This window comes from Pristiophorus japonicus, chromosome 12 (assembly GCF_044704955.1).
Source record: "Pristiophorus japonicus isolate sPriJap1 chromosome 12, sPriJap1.hap1, whole genome shotgun sequence".
NCBI lineage: Eukaryota > Metazoa > Chordata > Chondrichthyes > Pristiophoridae > Pristiophorus > Pristiophorus japonicus.
This window is the reverse complement of record NC_091988.1, coordinates 55,061,700-55,078,867: the sequence shown is the minus strand read 5'-3', so window position 1 is coordinate 55,078,867 and position 17,168 is coordinate 55,061,700. Positions and strand designations below refer to the sequence as shown.

At 44.4% G+C, this 17,168-nt stretch overlaps 1 protein-coding gene across 3 annotated transcripts in view; it reads right to left on the bottom strand.

The window, feature by feature from the left end:
* The window catches only part of mtmr14 (myotubularin related protein 14), an 86,565-nt gene extending 71,816 nt beyond the window's left edge, over window positions 1-14,749 (bottom strand). For 2 of the 3 annotated variants that reach the window (XM_070895513.1, XM_070895514.1), the window contains exons 1-2: window positions 14,253-14,747; window positions 6,919-7,067 (exon numbers count right to left, since the gene is read on the bottom strand). In XM_070895513.1, coding sequence (XP_070751614.1) covers window positions 6,919-7,067; window positions 14,253-14,366 — 263 coding nt within the window. In that variant the 5' untranslated portion in view covers window positions 14,367-14,747. Of the gene's footprint in view, window positions 1-6,918; window positions 7,068-14,252 lie in introns of all 3 variants that reach the window. The other variant, XM_070895515.1, reaches the window with a different exon arrangement.
* Between the last annotated feature and the right edge of the window lie 2,419 nt (window positions 14,750-17,168).

The following is a 17,168-nucleotide window of genomic DNA, read 5'->3' as shown; positions in this document are numbered from 1 at the left end:
TCGAGTAATTTGTTTTACCATTTGTTTTTCTTGTTTATTTGCTTTTAATAGATTTATTTGAACAGAGAGGGGGACAATGGGTTCAATTTTTCCCAGTGATTTGCACTGCTTTATTTGGCATAGGTATTTTTTAGGTTAGTTTTTTTTATGCTCTCTCTCAGCAACGCCAGGGTTTATTCCCATAGCTGACCACTCCTGAAAAACCTTCTGGTGAGTTAAGAGAAAGCAGCACACATTGAAAAATCGGCGCTGAAAGACGCCATTGTTTTTCATCGAAGTTTTGGAGGGAGTCAAAAACACTTTAAATATGCATAATAAAGATTAAATTTTTTTACCTTACAACGGAGTAGATGGAAGTTTGATGGAATTCTGAAGTTTTTATTTTATTTAAATTCACACGGCACCACCGAACGTCTGCAAACAGGGTTGGAGGGTTGGAGGGTCAGAGCGTCGGCCGGCAAAATCAGCCCCACGCCCAGACACGGACTCAGCTGCAAAACAAGCGTGGGGGAGGTGCGATCGGAAGAAATCGCAAGACTGCACTCGGCATCAAATGAGCCCTGGGGTTTTGGGGGGGGGGGGGGGGGGGGGAAGTTCCCGATCATTGTGCTTGCTCAGACCTGGGCGTGGTCCATACCACGCCCAGGTCTGAGCAGGTCTATACTAGAGCGATATATCTGCCATGTTTCAGCAGCAGCCAGAAAGGCAGAGCTGGTTACTGGGAGACAAAGAGTACGGCCACGTCACCTGGCTCATGACGCCCCTACGCGTAACCCGGATGGAAGCTGACTGGGAATACACGTCGCATATTGCGACGCGCGACATCATAGAGAGGACCCTTGGCATCTTGAAACAGCATTTCCGATGCCTAGACCATTCCGGATGCTACTTGCTGTACTTCCCTGAGAGTGTCGGTCAGTTCACTGTTGTGTGCTGCATGCTGCATAACTTAGCCATCATGAGGCAGCAGCAGATGATAGAAGATGACCCACCTGCGGTGAGAGTGGCTGATGATAATGAGGAGGAAGATGCAGATGACGAGCAGGATGAGGAAGCCATGCAAATACCTGAACCCGGAGCATGACGGCGGACCACCGTGCCCCTTTAACGTTTGCTTGAGCCTTATGCCAGCAGCTCATCCGTGAACGCTTTGCTGCCTGAAGGCTGAGCGGCAACTATTCCACATGGACCATGTTTACTGTTTGGACCGGTTCCGTAATGTTGTCTTGTGTTAATAGAACAAATGATGGAAATGATTCTTGTTTACTTCAAAAAGTTGTTAATAATGGAATAATGTAAATGATTCAGTTATAATTTAAAATATATTTTATTCAAAAATTTAACGTTTGTACTTAACTTAAATAAAAAAATATTCTTGCATCAAACTTTAAAGTTTTCAGTTAAGATCACTTATAAACTTTAAACTTGTAAATTTACAAAACTTAGAAAAACTTTTAATTTGAGAACAGTAACAACAGCAGCAAAGAAAGGCTGCGCCCATCTCTCCTCCACTTTATTCTAAGACCGCCCGCCACGCTTGGTATGGTGACTCCACCACCCCTGCCCGCAGGCAGTGGCGCAGTGTTTCTGGGGTTGGTACCAAGCTTATTCTTTCTAACATCTCGGGTAATGCGCATCTGTTTGGGGGGGCGCGGGCGACAATGTGGAGTACCCGGCTTGGGGCTCCTCAGAGACAGTTGTAGGGTTTGGAGTGGGAGTAGCAATTGATTACGTCAATGGGCGCGGGATCTGGGCATGTTCTATTATTGCAGCAGCTAACTCCAACATGCCCATCTCATGCACCCTGACAGTATCGCAACGACCTCCCTCATGTTGAGCAAAAGTGTCTCAACTACCTGCAACATTCGCTCCCTCATGCTCACTGAGAATGTTTGAACTAAATCTGACATTCCCTCCCTGATGTTCACTGACAGCGCATCAGCTACCTGTGACATTCCCTCCCTCATGTTCACTGACATGGTTTCGGCTGACAGATATTCGCTCACTCATGGTCCCGGACATCGGTTCCATTTCTTGGAGTGTTGTTACTTCTCCCGACAGTCCCGATATCTCATCACCCACCCCACTAATGGTGTCCAGGAGCGATTGCGTAAGGTCAATGCTCATCCCACTCATTGCCAACATCTGAAGCACATCTGTTAGATCCTGCACCTCAGGAGAGCGCGGTCGAGCTCTCCCTCCCCCCCTCAACACGGGTGTGGCTTGCAGCATCCCAGTGGGGCCTGCAGCCTCGGACGGTGGGGCCCTGAGTGTGCCTCGCTGCACCTCACCACTGGGACCCATGTCCTCGGAAGGCGAGGCCCTGAGTGTGCCTTGCTGCACCCCACTGGGACCCACAGCCTTGGATGGTGGGGCCCTGGGGTGTGTCTTGCTGCACTCCAATGGAATCCCCAGCTTCGGACAGTGGGAAACCATGGAAAGTCCTACCAACACTCAAACCATTAGTCAGGGAAAGGGCTAGCAACTCAATGGGTGGCACCTGCACCTCCTCCAAAGTGAGTACAACAGTGAGGGCTTCATCCATCCCCTCCCACTCCCATGCTCTTGGTCTGGAAGGTGGGATTGGAAGACGTTCTCCTCTTCAGGCTCGTCCGCGTCTGAATCTTCTTCTGTATCGTCAGGGTTGGCCTGAAGTTCTGCAAAATATAACAGAACAGACAAATGGTTAGCAGCAGAGGGGGCAGGGTGGGTGGCATGAGTAGGCTCACGCAGCAGGCTGATTTGAAGGACCACAATGAATGATAGCACATTGCATCAACCAACTGACGGAGACATCCCCATGAACCAAAGCATGCTAGCCCGCGCAGTACTTAACATTTAGCAAAGCCAGACTGTGGAATTTGCAGGCCTTACCCTCTCCGAGTGTGGACCCAGCTTGTGCAGTGGTGGTTGCTTTTCTCCAGGCACAACCCATCAAAGCAGCAACCCTCTCTTCCAAGGGTGTCAGTGGGTGCAGATTTGTTGAGTCGTCTCCTGTTCAAGTTCTTTCCCTTTTGTTATGCAAAGATGAAAATACAACTTTTCAGAGAGGTTGTCTTTCAGCTGGGTGGGACATATACAACTGGTCACATTTACAATTGCAATTCCATTGAAAAATGAAAATATTACTTACACTAATTACTTGACCAAGGTCCTGCCACTTCTTTTTGCACTGGCCTCCAGACCTCAGGGTAATCTTGTGCAAGTTGGTTCCAGCGTTTCATCATTTCTTTGGGTGGAACTTTTATGTGACCACTGCTGGTGTCCAGCTCCTGCCATCTGCCCTCAATCACAGTAACTAGTGCCTTCACTTCATCCTGTAAGAAATTCTTGGTCCTTGCACCACGTTGCATCTTGTATTGCAGCTCCTATTTTTCCAACGATAATTACACTTCTCACACAGCACTCAATCTTCTCACACACACAACTGGCTCTTTAAAAAGGTCGATTGCAGACCAGGAACTGTAATGAGCATGTGCGCCCATAGGAATCACGTCAAAAACGTCCTTTTTTTTCACACATGCGCAGAAGATGCGGCATTGTTTTCTCAGCGCAGACAAGCGGCCCTCCCTCCCCCCCCGGCCCTGAGGGGGCCTGAACAGGCTGCGCGGCGCCAAATTTGAAAATTACAGCAGGGAAACTTGGCACAAATATTTTTGGAGTATTTCTGGCCTAGAAAAACAGGCGTAACTCTGGCAATACACAAAAAAAAACGGCTCTAGGCAAAATTGAGCCCAATGACATGGTCGGAAAATTTGAGAGTCCAAGAATTGTACATCCCTGTCTGAAGTAAAAATAAAACGGGGAAGGTGGCTCAACCATGGCTAACAAGGGCAATTAAGGATAGTGTTAAAGCCAAGGAAGAGGCATATAAATTGGCTAGAAAAAGCAACAAACCTGAGGACTGGGTGAAATTTAGAATTCAGCAGAGGAGGACGAAGTTTAATTAAGAGGGGGAAAATAGAGTACGAGAGGAAGCTTGTAGAGAACATTAAAAACTGACTGCAAAAGCTTCTACAAATATGTGAACAGAAAAAGATTAGTGAAGACAAACGTAGGTCCCTTGCAGTCGGATTCAGGTGAATTTATAATGGGGAACAAAGAAATGGCAGACCAATTGAACCAATACTTCGGTTCTATCTTCACGAAGGAAGACACAAATAACCTTCTGAATGTACTAGGTGGGTGGGTCTAATGAGAAGGAGGAACTGAAGGATATCCGTATTAGGTGGGAAATTGTGTTAGGGAAATTGATGGGATTGAAGGCCGATAAATCCCCGGGGCCTGATATTCTGCATCCCAGAGTACTTAAGAAAGTGGCCCGAGAAATAGTGGATGCATTGGTGATCATTTTCCAACAATCTATCGACTCTGGATCAGTTTCTATGGACTGGAGGGTAGCTAATGTAACACCATTTTTTAAAAAAGGAGGGAAAGAGAAAATGGGTAATTATAGACCGGTTAGCCTGACATCAGTAGTGGGGAAAATGTTGGAATCAATCATTAAGGATGAAATAGCAATGCATTTGGAAAGCAGTGACAGGATCGGACCAAGTCAGCATGGATTTATGAAAGGGAAGTCATGCTTGACGAATCTTCTGGAATTTTTTGAGGATGTAACTAGCAGAGTGGACAAGGGAGAACCAATGGATGTGGTGTATTTGGACTTTCAAAAGGCTTTTGACAAGGTCCCGCACAAGAGATTGGTGTGCAAAATCAAAGCGCATGGTATTGGGGGTAATGTACTGACGTGGATAGAGAACTGGTTGGCAGACAGGAAGCAGAGAGTCGGGATAAACGGGTCCTTTTCAGAATGGCAGGCAGTGACTAGTGGAGTGCTGCAGGGCTCAGTGCTGGGACCCCAGCTCTTTACAATACACATTAACGATTTAGATGAAGCAATTGAGTGTAATATCTCCAAGTTTGCAGATGACACTAAACTGGGTGGGCTGTGAGGAGGACGCTAAGAGGCTGCAGGGTGACTTGGACAGGTTAGGTGAGTGGGAAAATGCATGGCAGATGCAGTATAATGTGGATAAATGTGAGGTTATCCATTTTGGGGGCAAAAACACGAAGGCAGAATATTATCTGAATGGCGGCAGATTAGGAAAAGGGGAGGTGCAATGAGACCTGGGTGCCATGGTTCATCAGTCACTGAAAGTGGGCATGCAGGTATAGCAGGCCGTGAAGGCGGCAAATGATATGTTGGCCTTCATAGCTAAGGGATTTGAGTATAGGAGCAGGGAAGTCTTACTGCAGTTGTACAGGGCCTTAGTGAGGCCTCACCTGGAATATTGTGTTCAGTTTTGGTCTCCTAATCTGAGGAAGGACGCTCTTGCTATTGAGGGAGTGCAGCGAAGGTTCACCAGACAGATTCCAGGGATGGCTGGACTGTCATATGAGGATAGTCTGGATCAACTGGGCCTTAATTCACTGGAGTTTAGAAGGATGAGAGGGGATCTCATAGAAACGTATAAGATTCTGACGGGACTGGACAGGTTAGATGCGGGAAGAATATTCCGGATGTTGGGGAAGTCCAGAACCAGGGGACATAGTCTTAGGATAAGGGGTAGGCCATTCAGGACTGAGATGAGGAGAAACTTCTTCAGAGAGTGTTGTTAACCTATGGAATTCCCTGCCGCAGATAATGTCAGTTAATGCCAGTTCATTGGATATATTCAAGAGGGAGTTAGATATGGCCCTTACGGCTAAGGGGATCAAGGGGTATGGAGAGAAAGCAGGAAAGGGGTACTGAGGGAAGGATCAGCCATGATCTTATTGAATGGCGGTGCAGGCTTGAAGGGCCGAAAGGCCTACTCCTGCACCTATTTTCTAAGTTTCTAATGCCAATGATTTGTTGTTCATCATAACCTGCATCGTTACTGATCTCAATCCACAAATCAGGCTCAGGAACGCCCCAGAGCAAGATTCCCCCAATGTCATCAGCGTGTTGAAAATAAAAATATTCCCCTTCTCACAAAAGGAAATTCACAGAAAAAGGAAAAACAAATTTAAGTTTCTTGAAGTTAATTCATTCTGTATGCATCTTCTGCTGAACCACTGCAGGCTGCAATATTCACTTTTCTTTAGCTGAAGCCAACGGCAAAACCAAGATTACAAGCATGCTGTCATTTTTCCAGAGAGGATGAATCTGTTGTCTTGAAAAAATTTAAAAATTGGTCTTGGTGAGGGGCAATCCATTACTGTTCCAATGGAGTGTATCGCGGATGATTCCGCAGCGAGTTCACAATCTCAGCTATTTCATTTTGGAGAGGCATAGAGCAGATGTCAGCTATTTTCCACAGAAATATTGGGGACCTATTAATTATATATACATTATTTTTTTTTTAAACCAGAAGGCAAGTTTCCCCACCCCCTTTCCCTCACTCTGTTCCTTCTTATAAGGGGATCACCTACAATATCTTCTAATTCTGATGAAGGGTTATGCCTGAAAGGTTAACTTGTCACTTTTCTCCACAGATGTCATTCCTGACTTGCTGAGTGCTTCCAGCATTTTCTGTTTTTGTCGCCACATAAATCACTGATTACTGAGCAGCACTGGCTGAAGCTTAGGACGAGACTGCCTGCCTATCCATTCAACTGGGGAAAGGGACGTGACAGAAGCAAACCTAAAGTTAGGAAAAGGAGAAAAATTACATGAATATTTGATAAGGCAACTGTCAACTGTGCATTCAGTCATTGTGAGGAGCCTCAGTGCCAGGGCCTATGCAAACTTGCAGCATGTTATTAGCAAGCTGCTGCGAATGAATGCTCTATACTCTTGTTTCACTCCCCGCAACCCCCCAAATAATACAAAGTAGCTTGCAAGTTCTCTGGGAACACAAGAGAGACATGAATAAGCACACTAAGTTCACGGGATGCTGGACATGTTGCCTACTTTGATTAAAATCGCATTACCTGTCCTTGTCACCCTCGGTGCTTGCATACTCCATAAAGATGATTTGGCGGGGGTAATGTCCACAAAGCTCTCCGTTTGGGTTATGGATCACACTGTACACATAGTCTCTCCTGAACAATTCCAGGCAGCGGTTCTCAATCTTCTCCACCTGCAACCAGAGAGACAATCCAAGTCACCACAGCGGAGGGGTATAGGTAACCAACAGATAAGCCCAGTCTTGAACAGAACATCTAAAGGACATCAATGTGCGAGGACCCTATAGTCAGATTTTTTTTTTTTTTTTTAAAAAAGTACTTCTAACTGGCCTCTGTACAAAAATGATCTTGCTTTCATACAATGGAGAGGTTGCAGTCATTTTTAGCAAAGTAACTGCATTGTTTTTTTTTTTAAATGTTGTCTGTGTTCCCATTTTCCTTCTAATCCTTCCTTCTAATCAACTCAATGGATCTAATTTTCAGTTGCAATGTCATGTGCACATTTAAGCCAAAATATAGGATTTCCAGTTTAGGTGTGCTAAAAGATTTGTTGGAAGTTCATATGTATAACTCACAAGAAAAACAAACACACGGGGCTGGATTTTCTGTTTGTGGCGAAAATGCTACCGTTTTTATGACTAACTTTACGTCTGAGTTGGCGTTGCACAAGTATTCGCAGCACAAACCGTGAGTTTCGGCAACTTTAGTCCGAGGCTGGTACCGCTGCGCTTTGTGATTGGGGGAAAAGATAAAAAAAGGCAAAAACATCACAAAACCCTTACCTACTAAATCGCTGAAAAATAATTTTAAAATAAAAAATATAACTTATCTTTTTTTCACGTCTTGATACTTACCACTGCTGGCAGGGCTGCACCGCAGGTTTGACCCCGTCGGTATTTTGGCCGTGACGGAGAGTGCTGAAATTACGGCGGTAACGCAATCCGCGGCGTTGCACGTCGTTTCACGCTGGCGCACCTCTCCCCAGCGGTACGTGAAAGCGCACCGCAAAGAGGTGTCTGAGGATCCCGCCCACCAGGATTTTGCCACGGAAACCCGGTCGCAAAGCTGGCGAAAATACAGCCCTCAAGTTTTAAAAGGACAGAAAAGAAAAAAAAAACTTGCATTTGTACAGCACCTTTCATGGCCTCAGGATGTCCCAAAGTGCTTCACAGCCAATTAAGTAGTTTTCACGTGCAAGTATTGTTGTAACATACGGAAACAGCAACCAATTGGTGCACAGCAAGGTCCCACAAAGAGCAATGAGATAAATTACCACAATCTCTTTTAGTAGTACTGGTTGAGGGATAAATGTTGGCAGGATACCAGAATTCCTTCACTCTTCTTCAAATAGTGTCATGGGATCATTTACATCCACCAGGGAGGGGAAGTGAAGTCTTGGTTTAACATTTCATCCAAAAGGCAGGACCTCTGACAGTGCAGCATTCCCTCAGTACTGCACCAAAGTGTCAGCCTCGATTATATCCTCACATCTCTAAGGGTGTGTTGAACCATTCTGACTCAGAAGAGAGAGTCCCATCACTGAGCCAGCCAATCCTCTAGATGTACAAAATCCTTATATACATATATACAGATGAGAATGATCTAGTGATGTGCAAATGACTTACAAAGTTCATCCTCAGCACTGGAAACATTAAAAAAGTTAAGTATGCTCCCCAGTTGCTAAGCTGGTGAGCAACTGAGCTGTCCAGCCCAATAAGATCCTGGACAACAGTAAAATTGGGCTCAGCATGTTTGGGCTAGGGAGAGGAAAATCAGTCAGGGTTCTTACTCCTGATTGCAATTCCTGTTGTAAAATGAGTATGGGTGGACACTGTGCAGGGACTGGACTGGAATCACACGCATTGCCTCCGACCATCAACACTTTAATCACATTGTCCAGGCTCACTCATGAAGAATGGTCATGAGAAGCTAGAAGGTGTCCAGCACCTGTAGGAAGCTTAGCAGCTTGGGCAGATAGATGGCACATGAAATCTAATAGAGAAATGAGGTGATGAATTTTGGGAGCAAGAACAAGGAGAGGACGTACATGCTAAATGGTACATAGGTTTGTCCAATAATGATGGCAGTATTGGTTTAGTATTGACAGTAAACTACCACAGCCGTATAAATACAATTCAAAGTTTCTCAGCTGGGACTGGGCTCAGAGATATCATTCACCGTGCAGTTCTTAATGGGTGAACCCAAATTATACTTCAAAACATTTTGCTGCAAATAGGTCAATATGTTTTGATCAGGACTGAACAACGTGTGCATTCACAAATGGAAAATAAAATTTGCACGGAAAGGGGCATGTCCTGTTGTCAAATGGAAACTTATGATAGAGGCAGATAAAAGAAACTGATTCAAAATGTACTGTACAATGCAATTGCAGCTCGGTTGAAATGACAAACTCCCTATCCACAAATGACAGTTGTCGAAAATACCAGCAAACTGATTAAAAAATCAAATCAAATCATTAAAAAAGTATAAAAATTGCACAAATGATTTTCTTTCTGGAAGTGAAACTCTCTGCTACCAATCAGGTTTTCTGCTGCTGGTCAAATTTGAGGTTAACGAGTAAATTGCGAAACAGCAGGAAGGAAGGAAGTGCAAAGAATCTGGTTCTGAATCAGAGGTGGAAGTTAGTACTTAATACTGACAATTCACATCACAAGGGAAGAGACCAAATTCCAAATACAATTAAACATGCGAGTATGTGGCTACGTGCCACAGCGCAATCAGTGTCCTCGTGTCCCCAATGCATTGCACAACATTGGTTAGCTATAGCTCCCTGCCTGTTATATCTCCCAGGGCACGGAGTGGAGACTGGCCAAATTGGCAAGCAAGTCATTATTGGACTTCATAACTGACCAACAGAATCATTAGATATTGACAGTTAGATAAAAAAAATAGACTGCCTATTAGTGCACGTTCTCTACCTGCCACGTGGCACATAATCAGATCATGTAACTATTTGTACTGCACTTTTTTTGGCAGATAGGCGTCAGTCAAGCCCCCTTCCCCCCACCCGTACTGCACTTTTTTGACCAACAGCATTCCATGCGCATGGTGCCCAGAAGCAGGCCTGAGGTTCCGACTCTCTCCCCCAGCTGGTGGAGGGCCCCCCAAAAGTGGTAGTCCTAGGCCTGAGAAAGAGGCGCCGGGGTAGAGGGCGAGAGAGAGAGAGAGAAAGAGGAGAGAGAGAGAGAGAGAGAGAGAGAGAGAGAGAGAAAAGGGAGAGAGAAAGGAGAGAGAGAGAAAGAGAGAGAGAGAGAAAAAGAGGAGAGAGAGAGAGAGAGAGAAAAAGAGGAGAGAGAGAGAGAGAGAGAGAGAGAGAAAAAGAGGAGAGAGAGAGAGAGAGAGAGAGAAAAAGAGGAGAGAGAGAGAGAGAGAGAGAGAGAGAGAGAGAAAAGGGAGAGAGAAAAGAGCGAGAGAGAAAAGAGAGGGCGAAAAGGAGACAGACCGGTGGGGGGGGGGGGGGAAAAAAGAGAGATACGGGGTGGTTCCAGTTACACATTGCTGTGAAACTTCAGGGTGTGGCTAGTCCTCCAAAGGGACCAATTAGAAACAAAGAGTGGAGCATGTTGGCCATTTTTGCAGTATAAACACATCCATAATCAAAACAAGGGAGAGAAATTAAGTTTAAATGCAGGTAAAAGGTCGCACAAGGGTGGTATCCTGTGCACTATTGTACTAATCCACACAGTAAAAAAATTGGAAGTTCAATCCCCCACTCTGCTCAGTTCTGCATGTGAATCGTGCTAGGCAGAGAGTACAGCACTGAAGGGGTAGGACCAGGCACCTCCTAATAGTCAGTTATAGGATGCACTTGGTTGGGCTGCACGTCTCGGCACAAGAGATGTAAATGCAACCAGAGTTGAGTTGAAAAAAGACGTGGGATTAATTTAAAGGGGAAAATGACAAAGCAAGAATAATCTGTACAGAATTATGTTTACTCAATAAAATAATTTTAGGAAAAAACACAGGATGAGTAAAAACAAGTTACAACTTCCAAAATGCAGATACAAATTACCAGTCAGTTCACAACAATTGCTCCATGTCCATCTTTTAAGAGGAACATTATCAGGGAAGGATGGAGTACTTTTAACAAAGTCTTCCCTAAAAATACTGGTGAAAACTAAAGTCCCTTAGAGGAATTGTTCTACATTCACCTAGTGTTGAAGAACTAAATCAAAAGTGCCTCATTCTTCAAATGTGTTTTTTAATGTGTTCATTTTGTCACTGTCTAAAACCATTATTACTGTAGAGCCAACAAATAGCTTATCTAGTCCTTGGAACAGTTTAGAATCTGTTTTTATCATATGTATTCAACTATTATTTTCACAAATTTTTCACTAAAATCTTCTTTAAATATTCTTTATCCATATTACGTTCCTCACATCTCCGAGTACAGGGTATCACTTTATTAGTGACAACACCTGGGGGAATGAATATAATGCCTACAGCAGGCCAAACATGAAATTGCAAGAATTTGCATTTATATAGCACCTTTCAGAGCCTCAGGACGTCCCAAAGCACTTCACAGCCAATAAGTACTTTTGAAGTGTAGTCACTGTTGTAATGTAGTGAAATGCAGCAGCCAATTGGCACACAGCAAGGTAGCACAAACAGCAATGAGGTAAATGACCAGATAATCTGCTTTTAGTGATATTGGTCATGGAATAAATGTTGGCCAGGACACCACAAGAACTCCCCTGCTCTTCGTTTTACGTCCACGCGAGAGGTCAGACGGGGCCCCAGTTTAACGTGTCATCTGAAAAATAGCAGCTCCGACCGTGCAGAACACCTTCAGTACTGCACTGAAGTGTCAGCCGATATATGTGCTCAAGTCTCTGGAGTGGGACTCACAGTCTCTGACTCAGAGGTGAGAGTGCTACCACTGAACCAAGGCTGACAGTATTACTGTAGGATACCACCATAGTGTTTGGCAGATGGAGTACAAGGTGGGAAAATGTGAGGTTATCCACACTGGTAAGAAAAATAAAAAAGCAACTTATTATTTAAATGAGGAGAGATTACAAAATGCTGAGGTACAGAGGGATCTGGGGAGCCTTGTACATGAAACACAAACAGTTAGCATGCAGGTACACCAAGTAATTCGGAAGGCAAATGGAATGTTGCCCTTTATTGCAAAGAGGATCGAATATAAAAGTAGGGAAGTCCTGCTACAACTGTACAGGGCAGTCCTGAGACCACACCTGGAGCACTGTGCTCCTTATTCAGGGAGGGATATACTTGCATTGGAGGCAGTTCAGAGAAGGTTCACAAAGTTGATTCCTGAGATGAAGCAGTTGTCTTATGAAGAATGGTTGAGCAGGTTGGGCCTATACTCATTGGAGTTTAGAAGAATGAGAAGTGATCTTATTGAAACATAAGATTCTGAGGCGTCTTGACAGGGTAGATGCAGAGAATGTTTCCCCTCGTGGGGGAATCTAGAACTAGGGAGCATATGGAAATGAAGAAGAATTTTTTTCTCTCAGGAGGGTCGTGAATCTGTGGAATTCTCTATCCCAGAGAGCTGTGGAAGCTGGGTCATTGAATATATTTAAAGGTGTAGACAGACTGACTTTTGAATGATAAGGGAGTCAAGGGTTATGGGCAGCGAGCAGGGAAGTGGTGTTGAGGCCAAGATCAGATCAGCCATGATCTTACTGAATGGTGGAGCAGGCTCGAGGGGCCAAATGGCCTATTCCTGCTCTTATTTCTTATGATCGTATGTTTTCCCAAAACTATAATAACTTTTTTTTTTAAATTGCATGGGCTCATCTAAGTGAAACACTTTTCCTTTCGGTCTCTTTTTCCTCTCTCTTAATCTACTCGTTCTTTCCCTCTATCTTTAAATTGATTCTAATTCTCACTATTTCCTTCCCTGTTATTAATTCTGTTCCTTTCTCTATCCTTAAATTTAATTGGTTAAAGAAATAGACCCCACTATTTCCTTCTGCTGTTCCCTGTTCCTTCTCCCAATCCTTAAATTTAATTGGTTATGGAGACAGACCATTGGGCACAGTATTCGAGGTCCCAGGTGTGACATTGACATACCATCATTTTAGCATTTCCAACAATTCACAGAGCAAAAATAGTGTGATCTGAAGGGGAGGTAAAAGGTCTAATGCACATCACTCACGAGATGCCCCATTCCAGTAATTTCTGTGCCATTATTTAACGCTGTTATTCTAATTTTGCGTTGTGTCAGCTGTGCCTCAGTAGGTAGCACACTCGCCTCTGAGTCAGAAGGTTGTGGGTTCAAATCCCACTCCAAAGACTAGAGTACATAAAATCTAGGCTGACACTCCAGTACAGTGCTGAGGGATCGCTGCACTGTCGGAGGTGCCGTCTTTCAGATGAGATGTTAAACCAAGGTCCCGTCTGCTCTCTCAAGTAGACGTAAACGACCCCATGGCACTATTTCGAAGAGCAGGGGAGTTATTCCTGGTGTCCAGGCCAATATTTATCCCTCAAATCAACATAACAAAACAGATTATCTGATCATTATCACATTTCTGTTGGTGGGAGTTTGTTTGTGCGCAAATTGGCTGCCGCGTTTCCCACATTACAACAGTGACTATATTCCAAAAGTACTTAATTGGGTGTAAAGCGATTCGAGACGTCCGGTGGTCGTGAAAGGCGCTGTATAAATCCAAGTCTTTCTTTATTACTTGATGCTGTTACTCCGGGATTGGATTATTATTTGACACTGTTACCCTAAGATTGGGTTATTAATTGATGCTGTTACTCCAGGATTGGGTTATTATTTAACACTCTTACTCCAGGATCGGGTTATTATTTAACACTCTTACTCCAGGATCGGGTTATTATTTGAATCTCTTACTCCGGAATTGGGTTATTATTTGTCATGGTTACTCTGGTTCTTGGTTATTATTTCACAGTTATTCGAGATTTGGGTTATTATTTGATACGGTTACTCTGGGTTTGGGTTATTATTTGATACTGTTACTCCGGGATTGGATTATTATTTGACACTGTTACCCTAAGATTGGGTTATTAATTGACGCTGTTACTCCAGGATTGGGTTATTATTTGACACTCTTACTCCAGGATCGGGTTATTATTTGAATCTCTTACTCCAGGATCGGGTTATTATTTGAATCTCTTACTCCAGAATTGGGTTATTATTTGACATGGTTACTCTGGTTCTTGGTTATTATTTCACAGTTATTCGAGATTTGGGTTATTATTTGATACGGTTACTCTGGGTTTGGGTTATTATTTGACACTGTTACTCCGGGATTGGATTATTATTTGACACTGTTACTCCGGGATTGGATTATTATTTGACACTGTTACCCCGGAGTTACTTTTAGCAGTGCTGTTACCTTGGGGTTCGCCTCTTTGGCCCGGTACTGGTGTTTGGAGAAATGCTCGATCAGCTCTCCGATGTCCTCGCTCCTGCCGCCCGGTCCAGGCCCGGCCAGGTTGGCCTCCCACATCTCGCAGCCCTCACTCCACTCCCCGATCCGCACAGCCTCCGCCGGCCTCTCCCTGTAGTGCACCGCCGGGGCTGCAGCCCATGGCCCAGCCGCCGAACCCGAACCGGCCCCGACCTTCCCCGCGGCTCTCGCCGCCCAGCAAACCAGCCGCTTCCCGGGGACCGCGGGCCTAGCGCCCGGCCTCCGAGCGCGCTCCCCGCGACGTATCCTGACAGCAAGATGCGCTGCCGGCCGGTCGGCCGGCCAGGCCTTGGCTTGTTTTCCTCACTCTCCCCCCCCCCCCTCCCCCGGGGACTTGCAGCGCTCACACCCGGCAGACACTCTCTTACACGCCCGCCTACAAACCCAGGAAACACCGCCTGACAGCCATCGTCATGGGAGACCGGCCTGACCTCTCACCCCGCCTTCGTCACGGGGAGACTATCCTGACCTCTCACTTCGATGCGTCATAAATTACCAGAAGCAGCCCGCCCCCTTATGGGCTGTTTCCAACCCTCCCGGATTCCCCTGGAGTCTCCCGGAATTAAATATTCACCTTCGGGGACACTGCAAGTGTAAAATTGCCCCCAAGCATGGACTTACTTTGGGATGGTCGTTCCTATATGTGTGTGCACTAGGTCAGTGCAGCAGAGCTGGTCTCCAGTCGTCTTGGTTGATCCTTGCCACTGGAACAAGTCCTAGCTCTGTCAAGCCCGTGTGGTGGCTGGGGTGCAACGGTCACCACATGTTAAAAAAATCCACGCACAGACATCTTCCACCCTTCAATATGTTCGTTCAGGACCTGGAATGTCAGGTCCTTCATTGAAACACCTGTGAACTCATCCCTTTTTAGTGTGGAAGCAAGTCATCCTTGATACGAGGGACCGCCTAAGAAGACTGCAAATGTCTGAGAAATGAAAGATACAGGACATTTCGGGAGTCTCCAGGTGTTATGTATGCAATATATGTTCAAACTGAGTACTGTTTAAATAAGCAAGGTTCAACCTTGGCTCTGCTTTATTTAGGCCCAAAATGACTCTCAAAATGGCTGGCCTTTTATACCAGAGCAGCACCATGTCCAGGAATGAAAGATTGACCTCCAGGACATTGCTGTAAGTAACTGGGAAGAAAGGTCATGGAGCATTTTTTTAAATTCTTTGAACACTTTCATATAATAATGTAAACTGGAGGTGATCCAAAACTCGACTGCCCGTGTCCTAACTCGCACCGAGTCCTGCTCACCCATCACCCCTGTATTCGCTGATCTACATTGGCTTCCGGTTAAGCAAAGCTTTGATTTCACATCCTTATTTTCAAATCCCTCCATGGATTCACCCCTCCCTATCTCTGTAATCTCCTCCAGCCCCACAACCCCCCCAAGATGTCTGAGCTCCTCTAATTCTGCCCCCTTGAACATCTCTGATTATAATCGCTCAACCATAGGTGGCCGTGCCTTCTGTTGCCTTGGCCCCAAGTTCTGGGACTCTCTGCCTAAACCTCTCTGCCTCACTACCTTTCTTTCCTTCTTTGCTCCGTAAAACCTACCTCTTTGACCAAGCCTGCCTTTGATCACCTGCATTAATTTCTACTATGCGGCTCGGTGTCAAATTTGTTATCTCATAATACTCCTGTGAAGCACCTCGAGATGTTTCACTACATTAAAGGCACTATATAAATATAAGTTATTGTTGTTGTTCTAAAAATATTAGACACAGGAAAAGTGCTGTTTGGCTAACAGTCAAATATCATGAAGGATAAAAGAAAGACTTGCATTTATAGAGTGCTTTCCACAGTCACCGATGTCCCAAAGTGCTTTGCAGCCAATGAAGTACTTTTTTGTCTCAATTTGTCGATGAAGACCCATCCCGAAGGAGTGGTCTTTACAACCATTACACATCTTTTCTTGTTTATAGTTTTGAAGGCCAATCCATCCATCTGGACTCCCCTTATCTCACAAAGCTCTGTTCCCTCATAGCTATAGTCTCTTATCTCATTCTGTATTATCCTTCCTGCTTCAACCAGTGCATGTCTCAGGCGCAATTTAGGCCATTAAATCAGAGGCCCCAGACTAGGACTGTCTCGCTTCAGCCAGTTGTCATGGATACCCTAACTCCCATACCTTATATTCAATGTCTTTTATACCAATTAACTTTGAATTATATTTGCAAGCAGTTCTGTTCAACAACTAATTCTACCTTAGCATTATAATTGGTTATTAGTAATAATGGAACAAACATTAGCTTGGGCCTTCATTGGCCAAATTATAGATAGTCAAAATGTTAAGCATTCTCTAATCTAACCCATTAAAATCACTGTCTGAGCCAAGTCTTCCAGGAAAGTGAAACCTACACATTCTCAAGTTAAACATAGCTTATACATTAACCCTTTATTTGTCTCGACCAGAAACATACAAATATTTAAACACTATCATTTTCATGTAACCTTAATTTCTAACACTTCATTGGCTGTAAAGTGCTTTGGGATGTCCGGTAGTTGTGAAAAGTGCTATATAAATGCAAGTCTTTCTTTTTGTACTTTGCTTTTTTTTCAAACATAAACAATATAGATTGACATGTGGTTTACAAACCTCATTCGTGGCTTATTTAATCTCTGCCAGCTCTTTACAAAAATTATATTACTGCATCTGAAAATGCTTTACAAAATCTTTTTAAAAAAATCTTACTTTTTATCACCATGTTGCTATGTTTGGGTACTCCTCTTGAGTTTCGGCCGGGTGATTTTTCAGTATCAGGGAAGCGCAAAATGATTGTATCCTATACAATCATTAAGACTTTGTAATGCCTGTTTTTTCAAAGACTCAGC